General features: G+C 42.9%; 1 protein-coding gene across 3 annotated transcripts in view; it reads left to right on the forward strand.

Annotated features, from left to right (window-relative positions):
* Positions 1-344: 344 nt before the first annotated feature.
* Positions 345-21524, forward strand: part of BROX (BRO1 domain and CAAX motif containing) — a 29357-nt gene continuing 8177 nt past the window's right edge. The window contains exons 1-8 of one of the 3 annotated variants that reach the window (XM_042473939.1): positions 345-480; positions 11594-11735; positions 11873-11979; positions 13436-13532; positions 15866-15961; positions 17216-17288; positions 18538-18643; positions 20685-20774. In XM_042473939.1, the coding sequence (XP_042329873.1) occupies positions 11635-11735; positions 11873-11979; positions 13436-13532; positions 15866-15961; positions 17216-17288; positions 18538-18643; positions 20685-20774 (670 nt within the window). In that variant the 5' untranslated portion in view covers positions 345-480; positions 11594-11634. Of the gene's footprint in view, positions 481-1686; positions 1749-10796; positions 10891-11593; positions 11736-11872; positions 11980-13435; positions 13533-15865; positions 15962-17215; positions 17289-18537; positions 18644-20684; positions 20775-21524 lie in introns of those variants that run through there. The other 2 variants (XM_042473945.1, XM_042473953.1) reach the window with 2 other exon arrangements.

Genomic DNA, 21524 nt, shown 5'->3' on the forward strand with positions numbered 1-21524 from the left:
CTAGGTGTCCAAAACACACTGCAGAAACAATCCAGTTGGAGACCTCTTTAACTGCTCTGGCTCAGTGCTAGGGGATCCTAGGAATTGTAGTTTGTTGTGGCCCCAGAGCTCTCTGACAGAGAAGGTTAAATGTCTCACAAACAAACAAACAAACAAACTGCAGTTCCCCAAAGTCCCTAGCATTGAGCCAGGGCAGTTAAACAGGTCTCAAACTGGATTATTTCTGCAGTGTGCTTTGGACCTTAAATTCCAGCCGCCATTGCAGGCCCTGGCAACCATTGCGCTTGGTTGCTAGGATGCCCCCAGCTGAGGCACTTCCGCCCTCTTACCTGGCTCTTGCCAGGGCAGTGCCAGGTACGTCACATCCGGTTCTTGGGACACTCCTCTGGGGAGACTAGGGAGGGGTCGTCCTGCAGAAGTTGCCTGATCCTTTCGAACCATTGTTGGCTTCTCTGCGGCGGGGAATCTCCTCCTTTATAGGTGAGTGACGACGGGTTTGTATTTATCTTGGCTTCCATACTTTCATCCTGCCTCTTTGCCAAAGGAAGGTTTGGGTTGAGCCTCCCTTATCTGGAATCCAGAAATGCAAAATACTCCCAAATTGGGGGGCTGAGACAGTGTCACCTTTGCTTCCCAACAGTTCAGTATACACGAAAGGAGGACAAGGCGCCATAAAATGGAGGACACTGAAGGGGAAAAAGGAGGACTCGGTTTGCACCGCTTTAACTCTTTGTGTGGCTCTCTGCTATGGAATTCTGGGAGTTGGAGTTTGTTGTGGGGCCCAGAGCGGAGCGGAGCTCCGCTCTGGGCCCCACAACAAGCTACAACTCCCAGAATTCCATAGCAGAGAGCCACACAAAGGGTTAAAGCAGTGCCAAACTGGGTTATTTCTCCAGTGTGGATGCAGCCCCAGTGTCTTTAGTCTAACACTCAAACCATTACACCTGTCATAGCCATAGCTAGCTCAGCTATGGAAACCCACTGGGTGACCTTGGGCAAGTCACACTCTCTCAGCCTCAGAGGAAGGCAACGGCAAAACCACTGTTGAGGAAACCTGCCAAGAAAACCCCATGACAGGGTCGCCATAAGTCTGAAACAACCACCACCACCATCGGAAGGGCCTTTACAGTTGCCCAACCCTGACTTCCACGAACTCTCTCAGCTGGGAAGGCTAGAAAACAAGCGTGCCAGTCCCGCTACGTCAACATAGGTATAAAACAGTGGTTTTAAACCTTTGAGACTACAACTCCCAGAACTCCTGGACAATGAGCACACTGACTGGGAATTCTGGGAATTGTAGTCCTAAACACCTGGGGGGCCCAAGGGTTGAGAAGCACTGGTATAAAGCTTCCATCGCTTTGGGCGAGGCGGCCATTTCGCGCCCGGCTTCTGGCGCCGCGCACCATAGAGATCCGCGAAAGAGCGGCCGCTGCGCCTCAGCGCTTCTTGGTTTTTGATGACGTCACTACATTCTTTATAGCGGCATATTTCTGCTTTCGCCACTATGGCTGCCTCCCGTTGCATTGTGGGGTTTGTAGTTCAGCCAGGCCTACGCGCGCTCTCGCTCTCTCTCTGAGGATTCTACATGCCCCCTCCTTAAACTGCAAAGCCCAGGATGCAGGCCGTGTTTATAGGAGCGTAGTGCGGTAATGTGTCTTCCGCCAGGCTCCTCCTCCGACCGGAAGTGGAGGCGTGGTTTGGATTTCCCAAATCCCGACAGGAAGCGCTGCCTTGGAAAGAGAGAGAAGGTAAACACAGCCACAGCCGACCTTCTCTGGGAACTGGGCTGGGTCTGGTTTGTGTGTTTCCAAGCCGTTGCCCACCTAAGGCAACCATCATGGGGCTTCCTTGGCAGGTTTCTTCAGAGTGGGTTTGCCATTGCTGTCCTCTGAGGCTGAGAGAGTGTGACTTGCCCATGGTCAAGAGCAGGATTCGAACCCTACTCTCCAGAGTCATAGTCTAGTGCTCAAAGTGCAACGCCACGCTGGCTCTAGAAGCCCTTTATGTATTTGGGTTTTTTGGTGGTGATAGTGGTTGTTAACCACCTTTGAGTCGATGGCCATCCTGTGTATGAGACATCTCCAAGACTCCCTATCCTCCAGTGCTCTGCTTAGGCCCTATTGGTTCATATCTGTGACCTCCGTCATAAGAGTCTATCTATCTAGCTTGCGGTCTTCCTCTCTTCCTACTTCCCTCCACCTTCCCTAGCATTATTATTGTCACTGTCATTTCTAGTAAGTCATTTCTTGTCATAATGTGGCCAAACAGCCCCAATTTGGTCATCTTGGCTTTCAGGCTTGATCTGTTGAAGGATTGATCTGTTGAAGGACCCACTTGTTTGTCTTTTTGGCCCTCCACAGGATCCTCAGCAATCTTCTCCAGCACCACGTCTCAAAAGAGTTGGTTTTCCTTTTATCCACTTGGCCACAAAACACACTGCAGAAATAATCCAGATCGACACTGCTTTAACTGCTCTGGGAACCAGTTTTGTCAGACGTTTAACCTTCTCTGTCAGTGCTACAATAAACTACAATTCCCAGGATTCCCTAGCGCTGAGCCAAGGTAGTTAAAGTGGTCTCAAACTGGATTATTTCTGCAGTGTGTTTTGAACCTTTTTAAACTGCCCAGCTCTCACACCTGAACATGGTGATGGAAATAGAGTGGCTTGGATGATTCTGACTTTAGTACGCAGTTGTATATCTTTATTCTTTAGGATCTTGTCTAGATACCCTTTATGCAGTGGAAGAAGGGCCAGTGTTTGAAGTTTTGGGTCTGGCGGCCTGCCTGCCTTATTGAGGCTAGATATAGAGACAAAATGCATGCGCCTGATAGGCCCTACTGTGTGTGAAACTAATTCAATGGAAATTATGATTGTCGGGGATATGTGGCGTCTCTGAGCATGTTGTCAGTTTTTTAACATGTATATTTGTTTTTAAGCATAAGGTGCCTGAAGTGACGTCCCTCCTGTCTTTCCTTTTTTTTTGGTACATAAGCTTGGCCAGTGATTTTGGCTCATGTTTGGGTAGGTAGGAAATCTGGTATGGGAAATTCTTGGTCCAGTAGCAAAGACTGCAGAGAGAGTAGATTGAGATAAGGTATAGATACATTCCTTTTTAAAGCAAACTGTGGCCTGTTACAGACTGCCAAAATAAAGCTGCTTCGGGTCTCTTTGGAGGTATGCTGTTTAAATGATGCATGCATCCTAAGAATCCAGAAGCTGCACCAAAGCTGCACTCTAGTGCTTAGGAATGGAGTGTGGCTTTGGCGCGACCTCCGGACTCTTAGGACCCATGCATCATTTAAATAGCATACCTCCAAAGAGACCCGAAGCAGCTTTATTTTGGCAGTCTGTAACAGGCCTGTAGTGCTCTGGTTGTATCTGCTGCAGGCGACGCTTCATCAGCCCTTATACCTGTTACAGTGTATGGGAGAGAGTCTCATCTCCCTGGGTTGATTCTACACTGTAGAAATAATGCAGTTTGACACCACTTTAAGTGCTGTAGCTCCATCCTGTAAAACCCTGGGATTTGTAGATTTACAAGGGCTTTAGCTTCTGCCAAAGAGAGCTGGTGCCTCACAAAACTACAAATCCCAGGAGTCTAGAATGGAGCCATGGCAGTTAAAATGATGATTTGCAAAATACAAACTCCAGGAATCTGTAGGATGGAGCCCTTGGCAATTAAATTGTGTCAAAGTACATTACAGTATTTCAAGAGGACAGATGCACCTCTTCTTATGAAATAATGAGAGAATTTACAGAGAAATAAGGGTTGGAGGTGCATCTTTGAAATCTATGTGCCCCCCTTCTTGTTTCTGAATGATCTCTAAGTGGGTCTTCACCCTGAAATAAATAAACCCTCAGAAATGGTTGGTTTTGATTAGAAAGTTATCCAAAACAATTGTCTTCAGAGGGTCAATTGATTTGCAAAGAGTGAACAACTGTTTGATATCCCCTTGATATATAGAAACTACTTATTTTCTCTGGGTGGCCCCATTTCACTGGCATGGGTTCATCTGCCTTGGTTAGAGAGAATAATGCTCATGATTCTGTTCATGTGTTTTAAACTATATAATGTTTTAGAAATAACGTTAAAGTAAAAGATGTGGCTTCAAGATGCTGCAGTCACACAAAGATGATGGGAGCTGCAGTCACACAATATTTGCAGAGCTGCAGTCTTATCTAACAAGAATAAAAAAATAGTGAAGTCCATATGTAGGGATAGCAAAAAATAGTTTCAGAGAGATAGAAGTGGAATGTTTAGCAGAATTATTTGGGGAGTAGGCTGTATCACAAACTTAATAGTGATTCTGTGCTACTTTACCATTTTCTTTTTTTTCATGAACTAGAGAAGGCTCCATCCTGCCCTTCTTCCATGATTTTTTGTTTGCTTGCTTGCTTGCTTAAGCCAAAAGGGTAATGGTATTTGTCCTAACCATAGCCTAACTTGGCTTTCCCCAACCTGAGGCTCTCCACAGATTTTTTTTTTATTACAACATTAATTGACATGCCATTGGTGAGGGATAATGGGAGTTGCAGGCCAACCAGATACTGGAGTGTATCAACTTGTGGAAAGCTGATATAACAAACATAGCTTCACAAGCTTATGGCAGAGAACCACTGACCTATACACAACAGCGTATCTAGTTTTCTGCCATTGATTAATAGAACTGCATCCTAGGAGATGGGAGGTGTTGGCTTAGTGGTTAAGAAAGCAATTCTGAAGATCAGAAGATCAGAAGGTTGGCTGTTCGAGGCCCGAGTGCTGCAGTATGGGTCAGCTGCCATCACTAGTCCCAGCTTCTGCCAACTTAGCAGTTTGAAAGCATGCAAATGCAAGTTGGTAGATAGGTACTACTTCGGTGGGAAGGTAACAGCATGCGGTACAGTTGTGCTGGCCACATGACCACCTGAGTAGTCTTCTGACAACACGGGCTCTTTGGCTTACTAGTAGAGATGAGCACTGCCCCCTACAGTCAGTTATGACTAGACATTCATGTCAAGGGACTACCTTTACCTTTAGCCTAGGCCCTAGGATATATTCTGGCACCATTAGTGTGTAATATCCATTTTATTAATACAGTTCATCAAAATGACTCCTCAAAGTGGCTCTTAAAGGTCACTATGAATGGGGTACAACAAACATTTCAAAAACATTTCTGGGTGCGTGTACAGTAATTCACCTAACACTCAGGGTCACAACCCTTGGCTATTTCTGTTGCAAATTGAAAAGTTTTCTGTATTTTTTTTTATAAAGGGGTAGTGAGGGGCCCTCAAGAGCCCTGGTTTAAATTTGCATAAGTGCCTGGCATGTCCTCCAGATAATATTGGGTTTCATGTCCCATTCACCCAGAGAACGAAGCCAACAGACAGGGATGGTGGGTGGAGGATCAGTTTCCCAACCCATTGTTTATATTGTATAATGTATGCAGTGTCTGTCAATACATTGATATAAAAAATAAATAAATGTAAGCTCCTTAACTTTTTAAACATCAGTTAGGTGAGGCTATAAGCTGCTTCTGAGTATAGAAATATTTGCAAAAAAATGGATTTTTTAATTAAAATGATTGTAATAGCTGTAATTATGACCATTACAGCAACACTTGAAACACTCTTCCGCACCCCCCTAACCCTAGTACACGCTCCGCGTGCACAAAATGGCAGCGGCCGTTCCACACGGCTGCCGCCATTTTGACGTCTTGGACGCATAGCGTCCAGACGTGTCGCGGTGGAAGTGATGCCGCGAAAGCGCGCCTTGTGCTTTGCGGCACCACTTCCAGGGCCCAGGAAGGAGCGCGATTTCCGTGCTCCTTCCTCGGAGCATCCGGGAGCCCCGCGGTGTGGCAGCTGCGGCTCCCGGATGCTGCAAGCGGTGGTGGCGGGAGACCGCCGCAACCCGGCGGTTTGTAACCTGCCTCAGTATTTATATTATAGCTCGTTTCTGCTGAATGAATTGTTGATCTGTTCCATAAAGGAGCTGCTATAATAGACTTTCCTTTTCTAGGTCTAAGCTTGTGAAAGAGCTAGATGTTTAAAAACCCTTAACCTCTCACTTCGACAAATCTGTTAATATAGGAGTAAGCTTATAAGAAAAATAATGGTATATCAGTGCTGAATAATCTAATTTAACTAGTTTGAGCAAATATTTCAGGCAATAAAGCAATATCCTCTCTTGGACTATACTGATCTCTCAGATGTAAAAGGCTAGATAATAATGGCTCTATTCATAGAAATGCTGAATAGCAGATCTCGTTGCTGTGGATGTATGAGTGCCATGCACTTCTTGCCTCTAGAAAAAATGAACTTAAGGGCATTGTCCTCATTCAAATCAAGTATTGTAAATACCTAATTAATGAAAACTGGAGTTGGGATGTCATTTACAAAATTCTTAACAGTTTTACACACATATATAGGGTGATTATCTGCTGCAGTTGTCATCTGTTAATGTGTCAAGCAAGTTGAGTGACAACCACCCCATCTCCTACTAACTATAGGTATACAGTAACAGTTCATTCAGTACAATTCTGTATGTGTTTACTTCATTCAATGATATTTAACAGGGTTGTGTGTGTTGTGTGACTTCAAATTGTTTCCAAGGTCACCCAGTGGGTTTCCATGGCCAAGGATGAGAATGGGCAATCCCCCTCTGAAGAAACATGCCAAGAAAACCCCATGGTAGGGTTGCCAAAAGTTGGAAGCAACTTGAAGGCACACAATACACACTCTCTGGCTTTACTTCGCAAGTGAAGATTCAGGAAGGACTCATCCCGTGCTTTCTACAAGCGCGTTGATGACTAAAAAGGCCAATCCAAGTCAGGTTGCAGAAAGCACAGCAGAAAGTCTCCTTGGATCAGTGCTTCTCAATTATTTTCTGTCATGCCCCCCCTAGGAAGAAGAAAACATTTCGCGCCCCCTGCGCGACTGTAAATAGTATCATTTGTCTATAAAATTGTTATAAGTACACCTCTGCATAACAGAGCCTCGCGCCCCCCTTTATGGAGCCTCACGCCCCCCCCCTGGGGGGCCCGCCCCACTATTTGAGAAAGGCTGGCTTGGATGATGTTTCCAGGTTGTAGTTCTTTCTGCGTTGTCGTTTCTCTTCGAGACTCATTTGGCATGAGCTTTCAAAAAAGGCTGCAGCATCATGGATAGTGCGTCTCCATGCCTCCTGATGCGAGGCCAGGGCGGACCATTGTTGGTGATCAATTTGGCCGAGCCTTGGACATGTTTCAGGGAGTCCTTGTATCTCTTCTTTGGGGCGCCCCTCTTACGCTGACCTGTGGCACGTTCACCGTAGAATACTATTTTTGGCAGGCGATGGTCCTTCATCCTAGAAATGTGGCCTGCCCAGCGCAGCTGCCTCCTCAATATCATGGCCTCAATGCTGGTGATCCCTGCTTGTTCAAGGGCAGCAACATTTGTGACATAGTCCAGTGTATATTTAGAATTGTTTGTAAACAGCGCTGATGAAAGCATTCGAGGAGTCGTAGGTGTTGGCGATAGGTGACCCATGTTTCAAACCCATAAAGGAGAATAGACAGTACAATGCCTCTATACACAATGATTTTGGTGCTTCGCCTCAAGTGTTTGTTACTCCAGACTCTTTTGTGAAGCTTTCCGAATGCACTACATGCCTTTGCTAGTCTGTGATCAATCTCTTGATCAATCTTGGCATCTGAGGAGATGATGTTTCCCAAGTAGGTGAACTGCTGAACGGACTTAAGCACAGATGTGCCTACAGTGATGTGGGGATGGTAGTGTTCTTCCTGAGGTGCAGGCTGGTAGAGAACTTCCATTTTCTTCAGGCTGACTTCAGCCCAAATAGCTCTGCAGCTGTAGCAAAACAAGATGTTAGGCGCTGCAGAGCTGCTTCCGTGTGGGCAATGAGGGCAGCATCGTCAGCAAAAAGCAGCTCACGGACTTGATCGTTTAGAGTCTTAGTGCGAGCTTAAGTTAAACAGGCTACCATCAGTACGGTAGCATATATAAATGGCATCTTCTTCTTCGAGATCTGCCGTAGCCCTTTGGAGCATCATGCTGAAGAAGATTGTAAATAGAGTTGGAGCGAGAACACAACCTTGTTTCACACCATTAGTTATGAGAAAGGGCTCCAAGAGAGCGTCGTCATATCTGACTTGACCTTGCTGGCCTTCATGTAGCAGGATAATCATTTTGAGGAATTTGGGGGGGGCATCCTAGTCGTTCCAGGATCTGCCACAGACCTTTTCTACTCACAGTGTCGAAGGCTTTGGTGAGGTCGACAAATCTTACGTAGAGACCTTTGTTCTGCTCTCTACATTTCTCTTGCAGTTGTGTAAGGGCAAATACCATATCTGTAGTGCTCCTATTAGCTCTAAAGCTGCATTGGCTTTCAGGAAGAAGTTCTGCAATAGCTGGAACTAATCTGTTCAGGAGTATCCTTGCAAGGATTTTTCCAGCAATGGAGAGCAGTGTTATACCTCGATAGTTTGAGCAATCCGATTTTGCTCCTTTTTTCTTGTACAGTACAGGGTGATGATGACTGCATCTCAGAGATCTGATGGCAGTTCGCCTTTTCCCCAACAACTCACAAGGAGCTCGTGGAGTTTAGCATGGAGTACATGACCTCCGTGTTTCCAAGCTTCAGGTGGAATTCCGGCTGCCTTGCCTTTTTTCATCTGTTGTATGGCCTTAAGGGTCTCTTCCAAAGTGGGAGCTATGTCCAATTCCTTCTTCCTTGGTTGTTGTGTCATATGTTGAATTGCTGAGTCTTGGACTACTTGGTTGGCACTAAAGAAGCTTTGGAAATGTTCAGCCCATCGGTTCAGAATGGAAGCTTTATCTGTGATTAGTGTTTGACCATCTGTGCTGTATAGGGAGCTTTGGACCTGATGTGCTTTAAGAGCTTCATAAAATCCTCTGGAATCACCCAGATCTGCACAACGTTGTGTCTTTTCTGCTAAATTGATCCACCACTTGTTCTGAGGGTCTTGGAGTTTTTGTTGGAGTTGACTACATGCAAGGCGAAAGGCTGCTTTTCTTACAGGGCAGGATGATTGGGCGAGGTGTGCCTGGTGAGCAGTTCTCTTCTTTGCCAACAGCTCCTGGATCTCTTGGTTGTTTTCATCAAACCAGTCTTGGTTTTTCTTGAGGGAGAACCCCAAGGCTTCTTCCGCAGATTGCAGGATGCTGTTTCTGATATGTTGCCAAAGCACTGTAGGAGAAGAGTCTACAGGATGGTCTTCAAGTTTTGTTTGCAAATTTGCCTGGAAGTTGTCTCTCACGGCAGCTTGTTGAAGATGGTTGACTTGGAGTCTCCTCTTTAGGATGCCACCTCTCTTAGGTTTGAACTTAAAATGAAGATTTAGTTTACATCTTACGAGGCGATGATCTGTTTGACATTCTGCACTGGGCATCACTCAGGTATGACGGACATCGCGAATATTTCTCTGGCGCACTAGGATATAGTCAATGAGGTGCCAATGTTTGGTTCAGGGATGCATCCAGGTTGTCTTCAAGCTATCTTTCTGCTGAAAGATGGTGTTTGTAATAGTCAGCTGCTGTTCTGCACAAAACTCTAGCAGGAGGCGTCTGTTATCATTACAGTTTCCAACACCATGCTTGCCTAAAACACCTTTCCAGGCTTCGAAGTTCTTTCCTACTGTGGCATTGAAGTCACCAAGGATAATGATTTTGTCTTCTGCAGGGACTTTTTGTATAAGGTGGAGTAGATCCGAGTAGAATTTGTCTTTCTCCACAGGGTCGGCTTGCATAGTTGGGAGATATATACTGAAGAGAACAACATGTGGGAGGCGTAAGGAGATAATGGGATCAGAGTGTCCTGTTGGCAAGGTTTCGAGTTTGGAGGCAATGGAGTTTTTGATCATAAAGCCTACACCTGAAAGATGTTTTTCAGTTTTGGGTTTGCCAGACCAGTAGAGTGTGTAGCTGGCACCGTGTTCTTTAAGGCTGCCTTCCACGTGGAGACGAACTTCACTAAGAGCAGCAATGTCGATGTTAAGTCGTGACAGTTCATGGGGTATTAGAGCAGAACGACGCTCAGGACATCCACTATCTGCATGGTTCTGATGTTCCAGCATGCAAGCATTAGTCTGTTTGCACCTTTGGAGGCTGGTGTGTGCCTTTGTTTCTTTGTCTTTGTTTGACCGCATCAGAAGATGCCCGTTGGTCACGGCTAGCCAACTGGGTAGATGGGGATGAGCTTTCATTAGGCCATCTTTTCTAGGCCCCTCTCCACATGGAGCAAGCAGTGCTCTCCTTAAACAAGGCTGCTTGGTCATTCAGGATGCTGCCAAACAAGACTGTCATCCCCCGGGTCAGTCTCAAGCGACCAAAGTCCTGAACCGCCTGCATGCAGGGTTGGGTCTGTGGCTTCCAGTGCATCTTTACACCTGCCATTTCGTCCCTTGCCTATTGCTACAGGGCTTTTTCGGAAGTTGGATGTATCCTTCGAGCCTGTGCAATGGATTTTTCTGGTGGAGAGCAGTGTACACAGAACTGGCCTCACTCTTTAAACTAGAGGTTTGTCTGCTGAGGCCTTGACAAGCATGGACGGTGGCAGCGAGGTCCTTGGGTCATAGGTTTGATAAGAGTTTCCTTCTCTTAGATGGTTGACCTTACAGGGTTAGACGAGCACTATCTGCCCGGGTTTGGGATTAGAGTTTTCCTTTCCCTAGGATGGTTGCCATAAGGTTAGAGAGCCCATCCTGCCCTTTGGCGCTCTTGGTCAGACCCATCGGTTGTGACCTGTCTGGCATGGGAGGCCCTACCAGTGGCTATTATACCACCGCCAGCATAGCTCACAATTTCATTAGGGTACGCAAGCCTCTCCCCCACGACAAGGGGGCGTCAATGGAGAGGACAATACACACACAATCCTGTTAAATATCATGGTATGTAGTAAACACAACTGGATTACTTCCTCATAAATTTATTTAAGATTGCTTAATATAATGTGAAAAATTTATATTTAAGGAATGAGATGCTTAATGTTTTTAATAATAAATAAAATAAAATAATATTTTTTTAATTTCTATTCCGCTTTTTGCCAGGCAATCAAAGCGGCATACAACAGGTTAAAATACATCCATATATACATAATGCCCCCCCCTTAAAACAAGATTAAACAATGTCAGATTAAAAACTACATATTAAAACCGACTAAGCTAAATAAAAATCATCATGGGCAGAATTCACTGGATGGGAAATTTTTATTTGTGGCTGAGCATTTTATTCCGGGAAGGCTTGCCGGAAGAGATCCGTCTTAATGGCCTTTTTAAAGCTCTCTAGATTGGTAATTTGACGGATCTTGTCCTGCAGGCCATTCCATAATTTGGGAGCGGCTGCAGAGAATGTCCTCTGGGAGGTCGCCGTCAACCTGGTCTTTAAGGGCTGTAATAAATTCCTCCCAGAGGACCTGAGTTTACAGGGCGGATTATATGGAAGCAGGCAATCCCTTAGGTAGGTTGGGCCCAAGCCACGTAGGGCTTTAAAGGTGATAACCAACACCTTGTACTGTGCCCGAAAAGGAGGTTCCGGAGGTTCCTTTAAAGGAGATTCATATTAATGAATATAACTTCTTATTTTCTGTCTTAGGCTTCCTGTAGTTCTTATCCTGCAGGAAGTTTTCAAGAGAAATGACTCACTGGTTTCATCGAAATCCTTTAAAGGCTACAGCTCCTGTTACATTCAATTACTATGGTGTAGCCACGACTCCAGCTGCTACAAAGATTTGCAAGTAAGTGATTGTAAAAAAAGGCAGACTTTCCAATGATTATATACATTGCTATTTATAAAAAATAACAATGCTGTTGAATCAGAAGAGTTTGTTTTTGAATAGTGTTTTTCAGAGGCTTCTTTTGTTTTCTTATACAGTGATCTAAGGTCCTCTCGAACACGACTCCTGGAACTTTTTACAGATTTGAGTTGTAATCCAGATATGATGAAAAACGCAACTGATTCTTATTTTTCACTCCTGAAAGGTAAGCAGTTTGTATAGGTATCATGTTTGTTTTGGTATTGTTAATCTGTTAAAAAAGTAAATGGATCACAGAAGCATCTAAACAGCAGTGGGAAACGTGTGGACTGAATGCACCACAAGTACATGGAGGGCAGACCACCAAATCCATGATGATGGTGGTGGGGAGCAACAATGGGAAGACTCCTTATTTCTGGGAGGATCTAGGGCCAGATGCAGTGGAATGTAATTAGCAGTAACTGGACAGGGATGAGCACTTTGTATTGTCCTTTTAGCTCAAGTACATGCTTTGAAATATTCCATCTAGTCTGTATGGTTACACCAGAATGAATATGTTCTTGGCCAAGCCTGCATTTTTTCTCTTGCATTGCACAGGAGAGAAAATATTACTTCATTATTTGATTTCTTCAGGTATAATAATAGAATCATAGAATCGTAGACTTGGAAGAGACCACAAGGGCCATCCAGTCCAACCCCCTGACATGCAGGAAATCCAAATCAAAGCATCCCCGACAGATGGCCATCCAACCTCTGCTTAAAGACCTCCAAAGAAGGAGACTCCACTACACTCCGAGGGAGTTTGTTCCACTGTCGAACAGCCCTTACTATCAGGAAGTTCCTCCTAATGTTGAGGTGGAATCTCTTTTCCTGCAGCTTGGATCCATTGTTCCTGGTCCTGTTCTCTGGAGCAGCAGAAAACAAGATTGTTCCCTCCTCAATGTGACACCCCTTCAAATATTTAAAAAGGGCTATCATATCACCTCTTAACCTTCTCTTCTCCAGGCTAAACATCCCCAGCTCTCTAAGTTGTTCCTCATAGGGCATGGTTTCCAGACCACCATTTTAGTCGTCCTCCTTTGGACACGCTCCAGTTTCTCAGTGTCCTTTTTGAATTGTGGTGCCCAGAACTGGACACAATATTCCAGGTGGGGCCTGACCAAAGCAGAATAGAGTGGCACTATTAGTTCTCTTGATCTAGACACTATACTTTTATTGATGAAGCCTAAACCTGCATTGGCCCTTTTAGCTACCGCATCACACTGTTGACTCATGTTCAACTTGTGGTCCAGTTGGACTCCCAGATCTCTCTCACACGTAGTTTCATTCAGCCAGGTGTCCCCCATACTACAGTATATCTGTACATTTAGGATATAAAGCTAATCCCAGATCATCCTAGTGTGTTAAACTCAGAGACTATTTTTGAGTAGAAGGAGGATATAAGCATTTTTAATAGTGTGTGAAATTAGGTAACAGTACTTTTTGTGGGAGAGAAAAATGTATTGCATATGTAAGGCTGAGGAATTTGAATATAGAGACTGGAATAAATTTTGGAGATCAAAATAATAATTTTGAAATGGCCTTTTTGAAGAGGTATTGTAGGAAACTACTTGAAGACACAAAACAACAGCAAAATTTTTGTAGTAGCATTTGCATTTATATATTTATCTGTGTATTATTAGGCTTTATAGTTTCACTGGACGACTCTTCGCAGGACAGCAAGCTGAGATATATTCAGAATTTTAAGTGGACAGACACTTTGCATGGACATGTACCAAGGTAACTGTAGTTTGTTTTTCAGTGCCTATCTTCTTGGACAGTAAGTAATTTGAATAGATTAACAGATTAACAAACAATCATGATATTGTTAGAATACTCTTTTTTAAGTTCTCGTTTGTTTATGACAAAAATATCTACTTCAGCATTGCTCACCACAAAGTAAATGTTTTGTGGCTGAAATTCTGTGCATGCTGCTGAGTTGAGCGTGGTTTACACAGCACTTTGTAGTGGAAAAAAAATAGAATAATGTGCTTGGATTGTACACAAGCACCTACCATGTAGCCCCAGATGTGAATAATTAGACAAAAATACACAGTTAGGCATATTGGCAGTGCCTGGAAATATGCATGTAATCTGACTGTTGTTAACTTTATATGTTTTCATATTGTGTAAACCTCTGTGCCACCATGTAAGTGCCGCCTACACAAATATTTATTGACTTGAAATTTAGCACATTTCTGGTTCTCATTCAAAGACATAGCTGTGTTAGTCTGGAAAATCAGTATGCAAAGGGAACTTGTAGTACCTTTGAAACTCAATGATCCTTTTGCACTCTAGTTGCCAAGTTTACCATACAATCTGAAATGGCTTCTAAACCAAAGAGTACTTTGGAAAGCTTTTTTCATGATATTATTACTGTTACTTTCTACTAATACCAGATCTTCCTTCTTCCTTAACCCATCCATATTGACATGATTACCTTATTTTTAATTAATCCAAACTGTGAAATTTAAAGACATATGACATTATATAAAATTAAATAATGCATATTTTGTATATATCTATCCATGATTGTTAGCCATGTAGTCAAGCTGTCACTTTTAGATTCAGAATTAGCTGTTGGGGGCAAGGGGGGCAGGGTTTTGATTTCAGACAGGGCAAAACTCAGAAGCATCAGACTGTCTATGCTCCGGAAATGGATGCTTGATCTTGTGTAAACTTGGTCCGAGCTCATTTGATATCTTTCCTTTTTATGTTGAGCTGAAACAGACTGCTGTGAAGGGGTGGCTTCAAGCATGCCGCAACCCCAATCCTGCTTTTTGCTAGCCCAAAAAGAGGTGGCAAAATGCCACTCCTTTTTGAGCTGGCAAAAAGCCAGCTTTTCTGCCACCGCTGCGGCTTTGCGTTGCTCTTGCAGCGTGCAGTGTATAAACGCCATGCCACCGGAGCACTGCAAAGCTGGCTGCCATGTGGTTGGGTAGACAGCCTGATGCCGGCGGTGTTAGAACGTGCACTGTCTAAATGCCATGCTCTGATGCTGCCCCCAAGCTGGCACAAAGGTGCAGTCTGTTTTACCCCTTGGTTTGCAGACATGGTCAAGTTTGATTGCTTTGGTTGCTCTTCCTTTTCTGAATCAAATAATTCATACAGGCCCGAATATGAATAATTAGACAATAATTTGACAAAAATGGAGCAGTTTGGCATGTTCATAGTATGTGGAGAAAGGTACATGTAATCTGACTGTTGTTATCTTTATATGATCTTATATTTTGTAAGGCTCTGTGCCACCATATAAGCCTTCTGGTAACATGAAATTTACTTTGTAGTGAGAGTGAATATTTCTGCATAATTCCATTTCTGTGAAACTATTCTGGCATTTGCTTTCTCATTTGCACTGAATGGAAAACTTAATTATTCTGTTGTAACTTAACTGACTGGAATGTCTGTTTCAGTTTGATGGGGAGGGTGATTAGGAACTTGGGATTTGTACAGCAGTTATGCTTCAACCATTTGTAATTCAGACTTAAACAAAGCATAAATTGTTTCTCACAAACAATTGTATTTTCAGCTATTAAAAATCTATTTGAGCAGCATACATTTGAATGCTTTGAGATTAGCTCATGTTATTTGAAATAGCCAAATGCAGAATAGGAAGGAAACAAACATTTTTTTGTTTTAAGATGAGGTGGGAATCACATGGGTCTCCAGATGTTGTTAAAATGCAACCTCAAGCATCCTTTGCCATTGGCTGTGTTGGTTAGGACTATTGGGAGTTGCAGTTCAGCATCACCTGGAGGGCCACATCATTTCCATCCTTACAATCCTAAATTCAGTTATTAATTCCAGCTGAAGTAGATCCATTAAATTAGTGAAATTTACATGTACATTGATTTATAAACTTTCATAGATCTGTTCTAGTTGAGACTGTCTATTGGATTTAGGCTTAACAGTTCCTAGTGGTACACCCCTTGAATACAATGATACTTGCATCTGAATAAATGTGTAGTATTGGATTGTGCTGTCAGTCTTCAAAATGTACACAAGGTTGCATTTTAAAACTGAAAGTCTTATAAATAATGCAATAAGCCATGTTTCCTTTCTTTTTGATTTAGTGCCCAGCAAGATGCTGTATTTGAACTAATTTCCATGGGTTTTAATGTGGCTTTATGGTACACTAAATATGCATCAAGGTTGGCAGGGAAGGAAGAGTAAGTATTTTCACTTAACAATTTCTTTTATTGATTCTGTGCTCAGTTAGGTATGCTAAACCAAGAGTGGGGAATTTTTGGTCCTTCATATGTTTATGACTATGGGGCAGTACGGACTGTCCCAAAACGGTGGGTTGCAGTCTCTCGTTTTAACTGCGGAAGGACGCCACAGCTGCCAAACTGCGCGGCGTCCCTCCTTAGTAAAAACAACCCAGTTCTTCAGGGTTCTTTTTGTGGCACTTTGCGTACATCACGAGTGCGCCATTTCTCTGCCAAAATGTGCTGATGCCTCACAAAACTATAAATCCCAGGTTTCTATGGGATGGAGCCATGGCAATTAAAGTGGTGTCAAAATGCATTATTTCTATATGATAGATATATCCCAAATCAAGTTTCTATTAATTTAATGAGTCTGATCTATTTGGGACAAATAATTTGATTTAGGCCTTAGTTACCAAAGCCTTACCAAAGAGCAAAAAACATTTCAAGTTATGAAACCAAATGGTGTAGAACATAATCCTTGGCATACTTACTTGCTGATGGAAAAGACTTTTTCATGGGACCACTTACTGTTAGACAATACTGAGCTGCCTAGGCAAATAGCTTGACCAAGTATAAGACCTTTTCCTTTTTTTCCTTTGAGTGGTGTCACATTATTAACATTGTCAGTCATGTTTCCTTTTGAATAGTGCAAGGAGTTATTCTCTAGTACTTTGCACCCTATCCAAAACCTTCACCACCATCCCCAATTGGCAGCTGTCAAACCTCAGAAGGATCTGCTGCTGTTACTTAGCAGTGGGGAGGGAGGATCAGTTCCAATGTTGAAGATGCCTGTGAGGATAAGGAAAAAATGTACTTCATCTGTGAATGCACCCTAATTTTCCTCTCACAGGCTAAGATCATTTTTCTGTGTTCCTGACTTGTCCCCATCATTCAGAAACAGCACCCTTGGTGCTTGACCGCTATTAGGGCAGGCAAGGACACAGAACTGCACAGGAAGAATGTTACACTCCATCTGCTTGATGCAGGATCTTGGCCTATGTTTCCTAGTTTCTTCTGACTCCGTAGATTATACTAAGCATTTAAAAATCCATTTATCCAGTGATGAGTCCTGCAATTATGAATACTAAAAAACAAAAACAAATCTTGTCTATTGACAAGTTTAACAACTTTACTTAGAGGAAGGGTTAGCAGATTGTTTGATATTTGACATGCTTGAGGAGTTGTAATAATAATAAATTGGTAATCCTTTAGCATAACTGAAGATGAAGCAAAAGATGTCCATCGGAGTATGAAAATAGCAGCTGGAATTTTCAAACACTTAAAGGTATAAAACTTTTTTTTAAAGGAAGCTTAATTATATGGATCCTGTGAAAAGACTTTATTTTTACTCTTGCTTTTAATTGGTTTTGCACAACTGTCATTATTTTGATGTACAGTGGTACCTCGGGATACGAAATATACCCAGGTTACGAAATTTTCGGGATACGAAAAAATCCCATAGGGAATTATTGTTCCGGGTTACGAATGTTTTTTCGGGTTACGAAAAAACTTTTGGTGCTTTTTTCGGCTTTTTCGCACGGAATCGCGGCTTTTCCCCATTAGCGCCTATGGCAATTCGGCTTACGAAGGCTTTTCGGGTTACGAAAGCGGCCGCGGAACGAATTACTTTCGTAACCCGAGGCACCACTGTATTAGGCATAGATGGTATTCCTCCCACCCTCCTTTAACAAAGTAACTCATTTGGAATAGTACATTAATGCTAGTACATCAGTCTCTAAAGTTTTGGGGACTTGTAGAATATCCATCATGGCGTTGTACCTGTAAAGGTACAGTGTAAATCGGGGAATTGCTTGCTTGAATGGATTACAGTATAAAAAAACCTTTGCATGCTGGGGAAATTAGCTAACCTGTCTTCCTTACATGTTACATGTTCTTTTGTGGTAGTCACTTTTAACAGATACTATGGCAGGGTACAGACCACCGAAAAAGGGCAGTCTGTCAGTGTCTTGCTTTGCTGCACGAGGGAGCCACAGCAGACAAACCGCGCGCTACATTCACGCAGCAAAAAGGACCCGTAAAAAGTGGGTCCTTCTTGCGGCGCCATAAAGACATTGCAGTGCACCAATGGCGCACTCGTGACATCCTTATGACACTGGGACTTGCGGATGCTAAGCCATTTTGCCGCCGCCAGTACGTACTAGGATTAGGGAGCGTCTGAATGGTGCATGCTCCCTAACCCTGCTGCTGCCGTTGCCACACTACATTTTGCCAGTATGTATCCCACCTATATTAAAGTAAGCAGTCAAGCTCTGGAGGACTGTATCTCATGCCTTTCCTTAATGTTGAGACTGGATCAAAAATTAATTGCTGCTATACATGTTGATGCTTATAATCTAATGTACTGATAGCACTCACATCATAATAAGAAATGCTTTTGCATATGTAAAGAGAGAATAGTTTTATAGTGTGATCATATAAGTCTCTGGATATTTCACATAGGTGGGTGGGTGTACATGCACATTTGCATGCTTTGTGTATGGGACAGTCAAATTAAGATTATATTTTTTCTTTAGGAAAGCCACATCCCTAAACTGATCACTCCCATTGAAAAGGGAAGAGATTTAGAAGCTCGACTAATAGATTGCTACATTATTCAGTGCCAAGCTGAAGCTCAAGAAGGTATTAAGCAATTTCTATGATACTAAATCATGATATGATTCATGATAATAAGTCTTTATCTGTGGATTTCTTTATCTGTTTTTCTGTGGGAAAATTGGTGGATGGAAAGCCCAAGCAAATGCACCATAAATTATGGGGTTAACAACAACAAAAGTCTACTAGCATCAGTGATTTTGGGAGCATAGGAAGTGGTCTAATACTGTGTCAGTACTTGTATGCCTCACTTAGAATTGCCTGATGTAACTGGCTGTGTTCCTCTAGCATTTTAGACAGAGCTTTTTCCTATCATTTGGTATGTGACTTTTTAACTACAAACAGGAATGAGCAGTTGCTGAGATTGGGGGACTGCATTGACTTCCAGTAGGATCTCAGAAAGATACACTTCCCATGTGCTCTCAACCTGAGATCTATTTATTTATTTATTTATTACTATTTTTCTGAAAATATAACTTTAAAGAAGGTCCCCCTTTTGTCACACTTTTGGCCTGTGTTGGCCCCAAGAGAGGCCTTTATTTAACCATAAATTAAACTGAAAGTTTTGTTGGGGGTATATTTACAGAAAATAAGTTCTCCAGTTTATTCCAGATATGCATTTTTAGGGCCTGTTACAGACAGCCAAAATAAAGCTGCTTCGAGTCACAGTGGAGGTATGGTGTTTCAATGATGCATGCGTCCTAAGAGTCCAGAAGTCACACCAAAGCCACGCTCCAGCCCTAAGGACTGGAGCGTGGCTTTGGTGTGGCGTCTGGACTCTTAGGACACACGCATCATTGAAACACCATACCTCCACTGTGACTCGAAGCATCTTTATTTTGGCTGTCTGTAACAGGCCTAGGTTTTTAAAAATCTGGGGGGGGGGGGAATCTGACATAGGAGGACCTGGGAACCTCAAAAATAGTGTTATCACCTTCATGTAGCTTGGGCTGCACTTTTCCCACCCTTGCTGTAAACAGTGAGCCAGAGCCCTTCTTAGGGCTGGGACAGACCAGCATGAAAAGCACAGCAGCTGGCTTTCGGGTGCTCTGGCGGTGTGGCATTTAGACACAGCACACTGCCAGAATGCCGTAAACCCACAGCAGGGCAGGAAAAGCTGGCTTTTTGCGAGCTGCGGTCTGTTCTGCCCCTTAGTAGATCTGAAAAAAATAAGAATTACTGTATTACGGTAGTAGATGACTGGGGTGAGTAACCACCAAAGGTATGAGGGTGCCAGACATGATTCACTGGACATCATTGGGCTACAGTTCCCCAACCACCCAGTTTTGGCAAATTTTAACTCAAATTCCACCCCCCCCCCCCCCATGCCTCTAGAAGCAGCAGAGGACATATCACATTATCCAGCTGTGTTAGACTGAGAAGAGTCTTTCTTTCTTTCTTTCTTTCTTTCTTTCTTCTTTTGCATAGGGCACCCAGGGGTATTTTGAGTTTCAAATTTAAATGGAAAATTTTCTTTACTTTGGCCCTATACAGACAGGCCAAAATAAAGCTGCTTAGGGTCACTTTGGAGGTATGCTGTTTAAATGATGCTGCGTACTAAGAGTCTGGAAGCCGCACCAAAGCCATGACCCAGTCCTAAGAACTGGAGTGCAACTTTGGTGCAGCTTCCTGACTCTTAGGTTGCATGCATAATTTAAACAGCATACCTCCAAAGTGACCCGAAGCAGCTTTATTTTGGCTTGCCCAGGGATGTAGCTAGGATTTTAGGAAGGGGGGGGGGGGGCCAAAAAAATGCCACCCCTTTAATGGGGCTTGAGTGGGGCGGCGCAGCAACACACACCATTCATTTTTCTAATGGAAGGGGGGGTCCGGACCCCCAGACCCCCCCCCCCGGCTACGTCCCTGGCTTGCCTGTACGGGGCCTTTATTATGTTAATTGAGGCATATTTTAATTCATTGTTGCTATATTCATCTGTTTGAAATAAAAAGGGGAAATATTTTGTTTTGAACGTTTATGGCTAATTTGTAATACTGAAACAAATCTATAATCAGAATTGATGTAATTTATAAAAGACATTTTCATAGACGCATCCTTTTATAATTTTAGTGACTATTGCCCGAGCTATTGAGCTGAAACATAATCCTGGTCTAATAGCTGCTCTGGCCTATGAAACAGCCAATTTCTATCAGAGATCAGGTATGTTAAAAGTATTGTTTTAAGAATACTTGATGATTTCTTATATAAACTCCTAGTCCTAACCATGTAATATACACCAAAGAACTGCATGGGAAGTCACAGGAATCCATGGCACTCTAGATTAGCTGAGAAGCACTTGGCTTTGGGTTAGTCATTGAGTTCATCAAATTAAGCTTCTTTGATTATGTTTCCCTTTCTTTTTTACATTTCTCTTTTATGGACAGAAGTGTATTAGGACAACACTGTGCATTAAAGGTGGATAATTTAAGCAACCAGGGTTTTCATACCAAATTTATTATTTGGCAGCTAATTAGAGATGTAAAATTTTCAGAATTTTTGGAGCCACGCAAGGACATGTTGAACTTGTTTTTTTCCCCAGAAAAAAAATGAAATTTTCCAAAAATAGAAAAATGCAACATTAATCCCCCCCCTTTTTTTTTTTAGGTTGAAAGTCATTTTATTCCTTTAAGAATATAAAATTTGTTATATATAACTTTGGCATAAAATTATCATGTTGGATATATTAAAAGTATAGTTTCAACAGAATTTAAATACAAATTAATAATAATAATAGGGTTTATTTATATGCCGCCCAATCACTGGGACTCCAGGTAGCTTACAACAGAGGGGATAATAGACGGTTCCCTGCCCTTAGGCTTACAATCTAAAAGACACGACACCAAAGGGGAAAGGAATGGTGAGGGGAGGATCAGGTCCAGCATTCTTCTCTCCCTCAGAGGCCTGGACCAA

This window comes from Sceloporus undulatus, chromosome 1 (assembly GCF_019175285.1).
Source record: "Sceloporus undulatus isolate JIND9_A2432 ecotype Alabama chromosome 1, SceUnd_v1.1, whole genome shotgun sequence".
NCBI lineage: Eukaryota > Metazoa > Chordata > Lepidosauria > Squamata > Phrynosomatidae > Sceloporus > Sceloporus undulatus.